This window comes from Schistocerca cancellata, chromosome 1, assembly GCF_023864275.1.
Source record: "Schistocerca cancellata isolate TAMUIC-IGC-003103 chromosome 1, iqSchCanc2.1, whole genome shotgun sequence".
Lineage (NCBI taxonomy): Eukaryota > Metazoa > Arthropoda > Insecta > Orthoptera > Acrididae > Schistocerca > Schistocerca cancellata.
In genome coordinates this window covers 216013577-216026257 of record NC_064626.1, presented here as the reverse complement: position 1 = coordinate 216026257, position 12681 = coordinate 216013577, and the positions used below count along the sequence as shown (strand labels likewise).

Genomic DNA, 12681 nt, shown 5'->3' with positions numbered 1-12681 from the left:
AAGGTAATTCTGTCTGCAGGGCGGTGATGGTGACGGAGTGCTACGGGTCGATGGACGAGATCGCTGGATACTACGGGAATGCCACCAACCCTGGAGCGCACTTCTCTTTCAACTTCCAGCTTGTCTATGTGGAGGCCCAGAACTCTGCCTCGGACGTCAAGAATACAATCGATGTCTGGATCGACGGTGCTAAGAGGCTAAATCTCTGGAGCAACTGGGTGGTAATGTCCATTATCTCCAATATGTCTCTTCTATGTTGCCATTTCGTGCCATCTAGCTCCCTAATGCAACTAAGACATGTAATACCATTAATATTGCTTCTTGTAGCTACTGTATTTCATCTTCTTGTTTCATTCCTGTTCTTCGTTTTCAGCAGTGAGAAATTTATTTCTTGTCATTGGCTCACTTTGTTAGTATTTCTAGATAACTTTTCTATTTTCCCCTTAAAGATTTGTGTTGATTGCCATTTATTTTCTGTATGTATCCCACATAGTAGTTCCTTTCATCTTCATGTACTTCCCTACAACGTTTGCTGCACAATTCCTTTGCCATATAACCAGTTCAAATTTAATGAAACAAAACATTGTCTTGATCAATATATTTACTATTTTGGTTACCGATTTAGGCATCTGCACAGGTCATCTTCATATCTAAAAAAGAAAAGATTAGGATGTAACGTAACGTTATTCTTTCAGACAAACTGACATTTGCAACGGTAGTTTCACATCTGCAGATCATCTGTTCAGATGACCTAAACTAGTAATGAAAATAATAATAATGAACTGGCTCTAGACAGGGATTTCCTTTTTACCAGTAATAAAACAAAGTTGTATAAGACAAGACATCTTCAGTTATATGATCTAATTTTACGTCACACCTTCTGACAGATTTTAGAATATCATCTCTCTAGTACGAACGTGTATATTTTGTATTGTGAACACTTGCTTCGTTTTCACAATCTGTTTTAAAACTTAAGCGTCTTTTTTCGTGTTTTTATTATACAAGCATTCCTATACTTCAGCCTGGTATTCAAGTCAACATAAGTGGTCTTTGTACAGCTACACATTTGCTTTGTCTGAAGTATTAGATAAAAAGAACTGTTTAGCATAAAACGACGAGCAACGCTGCCTTTTTTCCATACTCGTACTTTTTTTCCTGTTTTACAAAATCATGTACGAGGGCTATCCACAAAGTACATTACGTTTTGGAATTAAAAGTAAATAATTGGAAATTTTTTTTATTATATACACATGAAAGCCACACTTAAATACTACTTTTCTACATAGTTGCCATTTAAATTAAGACACTTATCGTAGCGACGGATGATCTTGGAAATTCCTTCGTCGTAAAATCCGGCCTCCTGCGCCTTCAACCACGTGGTTACCTCTTCTTTTGGGACAGAAAAGGTGTGATTTTTGTGGATTTCCTGGAAAGAGGCATTACAATAAACTCTCAAAGATATTGCCAAACTCTGCACAACCTCAGAAGAGCAATACAAAACAAGCGCAAATGAAAGTTTGGCTCAAAGATCTTGCTGATTTACGACAACGCCCGGGCCCACAAGGCAAATGCCACTCGTGAAGTTCTCGAATCTTTTAAGTGGGAGTTGTTTCCTCATCCGCCGTACAGTCCCGACCTGGCACCGAGCGACTTCCACTTATTCCCAGCAATGAAGAAGTGGTTGGCTATGCAGCGTTTTGATGACGACGCACAGCTTCAAGAAGAGTTAACCACGTGGTTGAAGGCGCAGGCGGCCGAATTTTACGACGAAGGAATTTCCAAGCTCGTCCATCGCTACGATAAGTGCCTTAATTTAAATGGCAACTATGTGGAAAAGTAGTATTTAAGTGTGACTTTCATCTGTATATAATAAAAAAAATTCCAACACTTTATTTATTTTTAATTTCAAAACGTAATGTACTTTGTGGATAGCCCTCGTATAATGTATTCTAATAGTACTCCCCATAATTATCAGCTAAGTGGAGTATCGGTGATAACAATTAATTTTCGTCGGGCCTGGTGACTAGTGGTCAAACGCGTTGCTGGAAACTCATAGGTCACGGGATCGAATCCCGGGCGGACACAAAAATTTTCAATTTGCCTTTAACGTAATCTTCACCTCTCAACCATGTGAGCAATCCCTAGGAACGACGGGTCATTCGGAGTCGACGTTTAAATGTAGGTCCCCATACCTATGGAAACACAAGTTGCCGCAGTAGCGCCCAACTGAAAGTCTTATATCCGCCCACTGAGCCACAAGAAATTATTAATTACTATTAGTTGTTAACATACGGTCTTGCTGCAGTGGTAACAACGGTTCCCGTCAGAACACCGAAGTTAAGCGCTGTCGGCCTAAGTTAGCACTTGGATGAGTGACCATCCAGTCTGCCGAGAGCTGTTGGCAAACGGGATGCACTCAGCCCTTGTGAGGCAAACTTAGGGGCTACTTGATTCAGAAGTAACGGCTCCGGTCTCGTAAACTGACACACGGCCGGAAGAGCGGGGTGGTGATCGCATGCTCCCCCATATTCGCATCCAGTGACGCCTGTGGGCTGAGGGTGACACAGCAGCCGGTCTGTACCGTTGGGACTTCGTGGTGAATTTGGGTGGAGTTTAGTTTTTAGTTTCTTTATTTGTTGTTAACATACTTTATAGAAACAGCCTCCTGACGCTGGTTCTTCCTGTTAATGTACAATTTGACTCGCCCGACTGCTCTGTGTATTACCGTAAAATGGGGTGATCAGAAACAGTTTTTAACTTTAAAAAAAGAAAGTGATAATTTTAAAAAGAAATATGAGACTCAAAATTGTGATTATAGGTCTTTCGCCTAACTTTAAATTCATAATTAGGTTTGAGGCCTAGATCACGCTTTTGCAGCATAAAATTATATACGCCCCACATAGAGGCATGAACAGAACACCAGTGGTAATACAATTATTTTTATATTTATTGGCCTTTGGGTTGAATACGAACATGCCAAAATCTCTTTTGGAACTTTGGAATAATACAGAAAATGTATCTGGTTCAAAACAGATTTATTCGGTACAAAAAATAAAAGTATTGCATGAATTGTGGCTTTTTATTCTGTTTTCCAAATAAATATTGTTAAATATAATTATTTTATTGTAACATCAAATTAATGAACTTGATTTGCTTGTTAATACCTTAAGCCACTGACATGATGTTTAAGAATGATGTCTTTGAACCTACAAATCGTATCCACAGAAGAAACGAAGAGCTTTCGAACAACATTTCCCTTACTAAAAAAATGAGTCCATGCCCGTTAACGTGTTTAATCAGCCTCGTTTTTCTTTCTTTCTTCGACATTACTTTTGCATTAAAAATAACAGATTTTACGTGTATACTATCTACATGACTCCTTGCTTTTCTGCCCTACTTTAATCACAGGCTAATGTCTTGAGTTGAGAACAGTGCCAGATGGTTCTCCATTTTCATCAAATTCTTGGTCTTCTCCTGAAGAAACACAGATAATTGTTTCTGTCCTTCCTACAGATTGCGAAAACACAACCCTACATTTGCCATTAGCTGAAACGCAAGTCATATTGAATTATACTTCAAACTGAAGTTTTGGTTAAAGAAATGGGATTACGAATTTCCTTAACATATACTTAATTGAAACAACACAATTCTAGGTAGGTACTTACAAACAAATTCAAAGAAATTAAGCACCTCATCCAATGTCTGTCATAAAAAACCATAAACTGACAATGTCGCCAACTTTGAACCTCATATTTCTCTATTAGTGTGTTTTACTACCGAACCTAGAAAGACAGTTCTTTGAATGACATTCTTATTAATCTTCTGAAAAGATAGCACAGAACATTTTTGGAAGTATTGTTTCTATTTAACCATTGTTTCTATTCATTCCATTTTACAATACCCTTCATAACAAGATTGATGGAACATTATTAGTGAATGAAGACTGGAATGAAACTTCCAGTTAATTTAAAGCTGTGTGCCGCATCGGGACTCTAAACCAGTACCTTTCCCTTTTTCGGCAAAATGCTCTTACCGGCTGAGCTATCCAGGCACGACAAACGACCTGCCCTGATAGTTTTACTTCGGTCAGTACGTCTCTCTTACCTTCCAAACTTCTAACAAGTTTTCCTGCACCACTTACGGGAGTAGCGCTTACATTGCAGAAGTTCTGGGTTCGATTTCCGCTCCGTCATACAGTTTTAAACAAAATAGCGCACACAACGCTGCAGAGTGAAAGATCAGTTCTAGAGTGAACAGTCCGTTTTACCGGCGTGCCCACCACAGGCCGGCAACCACGACAAGTCTCGCGTGGCGTCGCGGGTGGGCGTGGAGCTGGTGGACGGCATGAACATGCTGCTGGCGCTGCTGCCCGGCACCGCCGTCTCCTACAACGGCGAGGAGATCGGCATGGAGGACTACAGGGACTTCCAGACCAGCGAGGAGCGCGACTACGAGCGGACGCCCTACCAGTGGGACAACTCCACCAGCGCAGGTAGGCGTCTCACTCAGGAGAGAGGTCTGTTCTCAGCTTATCTACCTCAAGCACTCTATGTTGCTTTCCACTTGTAGGTGCGGTAAAGACCAGGCACACGTGGTTACTCACACTCACGTCCTCCCAAATAGGGGACATACAGTTGGTAGTTGGTGTGCAAAGCCTATCGGACCAGTCACATTTTTAGTCTTTACACTATCTGGTCAAAACTATACAGACAGCTATTAAGGGACATCAGGTGTTGACAGATGTGAAAATTACCGCACAATCAGTTTAATAAGCCACAGCTGCAAAATACTAACACGAATTCTTTGCAGACGAATGGAAAAACTAGTAGAAACCGACCTCGGGGAAGATCAGTTTGGATTCCGTAGAAATACTGGAACACGTGAGGCAATACTGACCTTACGACTTATCTTAGAAGAAAGATTAAGGAAAGGCAAACCTACGTTTCTAGCATTTGTAGACTTAGAGAAAGCTTTTGACAATGTTGACTGGAATACTCTCTTTCAAATTCTAAAGGTGGCAGGGGTAAAATACAGGGAGCGAAAGGCTATTTACAATTTGTACAGAAACCAGATGGCAGTTATAAGAGTCGAGGGACATGAAAGGGAAGCAGTGGTTGGGAAGGGAGTAAGACAGGGTTGTAGCCTCTCCCCGATGTTATTCAATCTGTGTATTGAGCAAGCAGTAAAGGAAACAAAAGAAAAATTCGGAGTAGGTATTAAAATCCATGGAGAAGAAATAAAAACTTTGAGGTTCGCCGATGACATTGTAATTCTGTCAGAGACAGCAAAGGACTTGGAAGAGCAGTTGAACGGAATGGATGGTGTCTTGAAGGGAGGATATAAGATGAACATCAACAAAAGCAAAACGAGGATAATGGAATGTAGTCGAATTAAGTCGGGTGATGTTGAGGGTATTAGATTAGGAAATGAGACACTTAAAGTAGTAAAGGAGTTTTGCTATTTGGGGAGCAAAATAACTGATGATGGTCGAAGTAGAGAGGATATAAAATGTAGACTGGCAATGGCAAGGAAAGCGTTTGTGAAGAAGAGAAATTTGTTAACATCGGGTATAGATTTAAGTGTCAGGAAGTCTTTTCTGAAAGTATTTGTATGGAGTGTAGCCATGTATGGAAGTGAAACATGGACGGTAAATAGTTTGGACAAGAAGAGAATAGAAGCTTTCGAAATGTGGTGCTACAGAAGGATGCTGAAGATTAGATGGGTAGATCACATAACTAATGAGGAAGTATTGAATAGGATTGGGGAGAAGAGAAGTTTGTGGCACAACTTGACCAGAAGAAGGGATCGGTTGGCAGGACATGTTCTGAGGCATCAATGGATCATCAATTTAGTATTGGAGGGCAGCGTGGAGGGTAAAAATCGTAGGGGGAGACCAAGAGATGAATACACTAAGCAGATTCAGAAGGATGTAGGCTGCAGTACGTACTGGGAGATGAAGAAGCTTGCACAGGATAGAGTAGCATGGAGAGCTGCATCAAACCAGTCTCAGGACTGAAGACCACAACAACAACAAGTAGCGGGCGCGTCGCCTCTTCTCTTTAAGAATGTCTGTTGAGGGCTGACAGCCCATTCTTCCTCAAGAACCGAAAACAGGTATTGATTTTGGACGCTGGGGTCTGGAGCGAGGACCCCGTTTTAACTCTTCCTAAAGGCGTTCAGGTTGGGACTCTGGGCACGCAACTCCATTTCACGAATGCGACTGTCCACAAACCATTGCCTCACATCTGCTCCTATATGACAGGGTGCATTGTCATGTTGCCACATACAAACGTCTCCTATTTCTCTACTGTATGTAATACATACTGCATTAATGTTTTCTTAAGCGCAAAAGGGGACCACACACTAAACACAGAAACACCTTCATTCTGTGACGCCACCTCCTCCTTACATTGCTGTTGGCACTACACGTGGGGCAGGTAACGTTCTTCAGACATTCACCAAATCCAAACCCTTCCATCGGATTTTTGATCAATCACTCCAAATCACTCTCTTCCAGTCATCCTCTGTTCAGTGGCGTCGCTGTTTACACCATCAGGATCTGCCCTAGTCCGATACTCTGTTTAGCGACTTGTATTAACATGCATACTGAGAAAAAACGAAGAATAACTATTACTCCAGCAGTAAGTGAGTAGCACTGCTGCATGGTGGTAGCAAACAGTACTGGGCAGGGCAAACCATGAGATGGGGCAAGCTCTTTGTGTTTCACTGTTCTTGTTACGCATATGTAGGAAATGAAAACAAAATTTGTAATTTAGTGTGTAAATTGAAAATTCCCTTGACACTGGGCGTCCCATTAAAGTGGTATGCTGTATTAGTTTGCAGCGATTCGATATGTACACTGAGCAAACGAAATGTGTCGGCCGAAACATCAGAGATAATGGAATACTCTTAGGACAGACATCCAGTGCATATATATAATGAAGCGCCAAAGAAACTGGTATAGGCTTGCATATTCAACTACAGAGATATGTAAATAGGCAGAATACGGTGCTGCCGTCGCCAACGCATATGTAAGACAACAAGTGTCTGGCGCAGTTGTTAGATTCGTTACTGCTGCTATAATGGGAGGTTATCAAGATTTAAGTGAGTCTGAACGTGGTATTATAGTCGGTGGACGAGCTATGGGACACACCACCTCCGAGGTACGGACGAAGTAGGGATTTTCTCGAATGGCCACATCAGGAATACGGTAACTCATCAAATCTCCGACATCGCTGCGGCATGAAAAAGATCCCGCAAGAAAGGGACCAACGGCGACTGAAGAGGATCGTTCAACGCGACAGAAGTGCAATCGTTCCGCAAATAGCAACGTATGTCAACACTGGGCCATCAACAAGTGTCAGCGTGCGTAACCATTCAACGAAACATCATCGAAATGGGCTTTCTGAGCCAAGGCCCCTCCTGTACCGTTGATGACTGCACGACACAAAGCTTTACGCCTCGACTGGCCCGTCAACACCGACATCGGACTGTTGACGTCTGCAAGCAAGTTGCCTGGTCGGACGAGTCTCGTTTCAAATTGTATCGAGTGGATGGACGTGTACGGGTATTGAGACAGTCTCATGAATCCATGGGCCCTGCATATCAGCAGGGACTGTTCAAGTTGGTGGAGGCACTGTAATGGTGTGGGGCGTGTGCAGTTGGAGTGATATGGGATCGCTGATACGTCTAGATACGACTCTGACAGGCGACACGTATGTAAGCATCCTGTCTGATCACCTGCATTCTTTCATGTCCATTGTCCATTCCCACAGACTTTGGCAATTCCAGCAGGACAATGCGACACGGCACACGTCCAGAATTGACGCAGAGTGGCTCCAGGAACACTCTGCTGAGTTTAAACACTTCTGATGGCCACCAAACTTCCCAGACATGAACATTATTGAGCATATCTGGGATGCCTTGCAACGTGCTGTTCAGAAGAGATCACTACCCCGTCGTACTCTTTCAGATTTATGGACAACATTGCAGCGTTCATGGTGTCAGTTCCTTCCAGCAATACTTCAGACATTACTCGATCCCATGCCACTTTGTGTTCCGGCACTTCAGCGTGCTCGTAGGAGCCCTATACGATATTAGGTAGCCGCGCGGGATTAGCCGAGCGGTCTAAGGCGCTGAAGTTACGGACTGTGCGGCTGGTCCCGGCGGAGGTTCGAGTCTTCCCTCGGGCATGGGTGTGTGTGTTTGTCCTTAGGATAATTTAGGTTAAGTAGTGTGTAAGCTTAGGGACTGATGACCTTAGCAGTTAAGTCCCATAAGATTTAACACACGTTTGAACATTTTCGATATTAGGTAGGAGTACCAGTTTCTTTGACTCTTCAGAGTATATCGGTACTCAGCCTGCTGCAGACACTACAGAAGCACATCAAAATGTCAAAGTTGACTGCATCTCTACATGCAGATCGTAGTCAGGGATCGTTAGGTGAGAGTCAACTGCTTACACGTGTCTACTATCTGCCTTGTTCTATGAAAGCCACTTCCTACGATTTGGCACTCTCATTGCTCAATGGGCTGTATTGGTTCAGTAGGTCATAAATGACGGTATACAAGATCTTAGTAAACCGATGGGACTATCGCCCAGGAGAAAACATATCTTGTTGTTTGGCGATGCAGGGTTTTAGAGCTACGCCACGTACCCTGAGTCCGGAAACGGGATTGTCTGTAGCAAGACAAGCATAAACAGTGCGATGACTGTCAGTACGGCGACCATTGTTGCTGCTTGCCTTGATGCGGCAACAGACGCAGGCGGTCCGACTGTGGTGCACCAACGACAACACTGGGCACAGGAAAGGTTCCAAGTCGTCTTTTCAGAAGAGTTACGGTTCCGTGTACAGTATCAAGATGGACACATCCATGTGTAGAGGCTCTGAGGATAGTGAAAACTATGGGATTGCAGACGCCATTATCATATGGGCCCATCACTTGGTGAGATGAATTGGGTTGCCGTTGGATACACAACACGATCACCTCTCGTTCACACAGCATAGGGCAGCAGGCGTTATATTTCTGATGTGTTAAAACAGGTGGCTGTGCCCAATCTTCGAGAGCTCTGTGATGATACCTTGCCGGACGGAGTTGCCAAGCGGTTCTAGGCGCTTCAGTCTGGAACCGCGCGACCGCTACGGTCGCAGGTTCGAATCATGCGTCGGGCATGGATGTGTGTGATGTCCTTACGCTAGTTAGGTTTAAGTAGGTCTAAGTTCTAGGGAGCTGATGACCTCAGAAGTTGAGTTGATAGTGCTCAGAGACATTTGCACCATATGTGATGATACAGGGTGTTTCAAAAATGACCGGTATATTTGAAACGGCAATACAAACTAAACGAGCAGCGATAGAAATACACCGTTTGTTGCAATATGCTTGGGACACCAGTACATTTTCAGGCGGACAAACTTTCGAAATTACAGTAGTTACAATTTTCAACAACAGATGGCGCTGCAAGTGATGTGAAAGTTATAGAAGACAACGCAGTCTGTGGGTGCGCCATTCTGTACGTCGTCTTTCTGCTGTAAGCGTGTGCTGTTCACAACGTGCAAGTGTGCTGTGGACAACATGGTTTATTCCTTAGAACAGAGGATTTTTCTGGTGTTGGAATTCCACCGCCTAGAACACAGTGTTGTTGCAACAAGACGAAGTTTTCAACGGAGGTTTAATGTAACCAAAGGACCGAAAAGCGATACAATAAAGGATCTGTTTGACAAATTTCAACGGAACGTGACGGATGAACGTGCTGGAAAGGTAGGGCGACCGCGTACGGCAACCACAGAGGGCAAGGCACAGCTAGTGCAGCAGGTGATCCAACAGCGGCCTCGGGTTTCCGTTCGCCATGTTGCAGCTGCGGTCCAAATGACGCCATCGTCCACGTATCGTTTCATGCGCCAGAGTTTACACCTCTATCCATACAAAATTCAAACGCAGCAACCCCTCAGCGCCGCTACCATTGCTGCACGAGAGACATTCGCTAACGATATAGTGCACAGGATTGATGACGGCGATATGCATGTGGGCAGCATTTGGTTTACTGACGAAGCTTATTTTTACCTGGACGGCTTCGTCAATAAACAGAACTGGCGCATATGGGGAACCGAAAAGCCCCATGTTGCAGTCCCATCGTCCCTGCATCCTCAAAAAGTACTGGTCTGGGCCGCCATTTCTTCCAAAGGAATCATTGGCCCATTTTTCAGATCCGAAACGATTACTGCATCACGCTATCTGGACATTCTTCGTGAATTTGTGGCGGTACAAACTGCCTTAGACGACACTGCGAACACCTCGTGGTTTATGCAAGATGGTGCCCGGCCACATCGCACGGCCGACGTCTTAAATTTCCTGAATGAATATTTCGATGATCGTGTGATTGCTTTGGGCTATCCGAAACATACAGGAGGCGGCGTGGATTGGCCTCCCTATTCGCCAGACACGAACCCCTGTGACTTCTTTCTGTGGGGACACTTGAAAGACCAGGTGTACCGCCAGAATCCAGAAACAATTGAACAGCTGAAGCAGTACATCTCATCTGCATGTGAAGCCATTCCGCCAGACACGTTGTAAAAGGTTTCGGGTAATTTCATTCAGAGACTACGCCATATTATTGCTACGCATGGTGGATATGTGGAAAATATCGTACTATAGAGTTTCCCAGACCGCAGCGCCATCTGTTGTTGAAAATTGTAACTACTGTAATTTCGAAAGTTTGTCTGCCTGAAAATGTACTGTTGTCCCAAGCATATTGCAACAAACGGTGTATTTCTATCGCTGCTCGTTTAGTTTGTATTGCCGTTTCAAATATACCGGTCATTTTTGAAACACCCTGTATCTTCCAACAAGATAGTGTATGACTCTTTGTCGCCAGTGCTATCCTGACCTCCCTCGATCGTAGGGCTTTCAACTGTGACTGAAGATTCTTGGTCATGCAATGCTGAGTGACTGTCATATCACCAGTCGGTAGGAACTGCAGCTGATGAACTTTGGCATTCGGTTGGACCAGTATCTGTCATCAAAGCTCAGATTGACTCGATACCCAGTCGTGCTACAGCCATTTGAAGTTAACTTCCCTTATGCCTGTGTGTGAATGACATGCTGGGACTCAGCCGTGGAGTGTGCAAACTACCTACTTACATACTCAACACAGAAACGTTACACAAGCTAATGAACGCCTTGTATAACGTTTAACCAATTGCATTTGTTGCACTTCCTGAAACTCTCTGTGAACTGAACATTGTGGTAAATGCAGATGAGAGCAATTCTCATTAAACATTAATGGTGTAAATTTTCTACAGCACAAATTAAATGTTCCAAGAAGGGCACCTGTGTTTTTTACAATGGAACACCGCCATAGTGAGAAAACAATTTAGCTATGCAAAGGAAGCTGGTCGTATTTATTTGTTTACCAGGGTCGCCTGACCATGACAATTGTAGGACAGAAATGAAAACAATCCTAATCATTATTGCACGAATTTATTTTCTCAGGTTTGTGTCACAATTGCATACTTTACCATTTATATTTTGAACAAAAAAGTGAATATCAGTTCACATATCTGTGACTGAAATGACTGCTTACTTGAAGCCCTATGGTCTCAGAACTCGTTTATCTAACAAAACCCACATCGCTCACCGTACGCCAGTTAACTAACCAAAGCTTGGTACTCAGTATTTGCTGTGAAGTCAGTCATCAGCTCAGACATCCACGTCACAGTGCCGATGCTACTGACCTGTCTAAATGGATGACAGTATCCGGAACGTAACATACAGAAATTTGCCCGCACTGGAGACGCCAAAATGGCTTTTCACATGTTTGCATCAGTCTATAGGGCGTGCAGTTCGTGACTGCAGCAATTCTCAGGGAACCTGAAGGCCCGTGCCAAAGTGTGGACAACGGAACCAGGCCAACTTTCAGCCTAGCAGTCCTACTAACCCACAAATCCAGATGGGATTTTAAAGCCCCAAGACCATCCAGGCTTCTTGGAACGCAGCTGCTGTGGTCCGCCTCACCGAATTCAAGAATCTTCCTTCAGAAGCCTCTGTTGTTGTTGTTGTTGTCTTCAGTCCTGAGACTGGTTTGATGCAGCTCTCCATGCTACTCTATCCTGTGCAAGCTTCTTCATCTCCCAGTACCTACTGCAACCTACATCCTTCTGAATCTGCTTAGTGTACTCATATCTTGGTCTCCCTCTACGATTTTTACCCTCCACGCTGCCTTCCAATACTAAATTGGTGATCCCTTGATGTCCTACCAACCGATCCCTTCTTCTGGTCAAGTTGTGCCACAAACTTCTCTTCTCCCCAATCCTATTCAGTACTTCCTCATTAGTTATGTGATCTACCCATCTAATCTTCAGCATTCTTCTGTAGCACCACATTTCAAAAGCTTCTATTCTCTTCTTGTCCAAACTATTTACCGTCCATGTTTCACCTCCATACATGGCTACACTCCATACAAATACTTTCAGAAATGACTTCCTGACACTTAAATCTATACTCGATGTTAACAAATTTCTCTTCTTCAGAAACGCTTTCCTTGCCATTGCCAGTCTACATTTTATATCCTCTCTACTTCGACCATCATCAGTTATTTTGCTCCCCAAATAGCAAAACACCTTTACTACTTTAAGTGTCTCTTTTCCTAATCTAATACCTTCAACAGTACCCGACTTAACTTGA

At 43.5% G+C, this 12681-nt stretch overlaps 1 protein-coding gene across 1 annotated transcript in view; it reads left to right on the top strand.

Annotated features, from left to right (window-relative positions):
• Positions 1-12681, top strand: part of LOC126157085 (maltase A3-like) — a 109296-nt gene that overhangs the window by 74574 nt on the left and 22041 nt on the right. Inside the window, exons 6-7 of the mRNA XM_049916355.1 lie at positions 20-221; positions 4285-4492. Coding sequence (XP_049772312.1) covers positions 20-221; positions 4285-4492 — 410 coding nt within the window. The remainder of the gene's footprint in view (positions 1-19; positions 222-4284; positions 4493-12681) is intronic.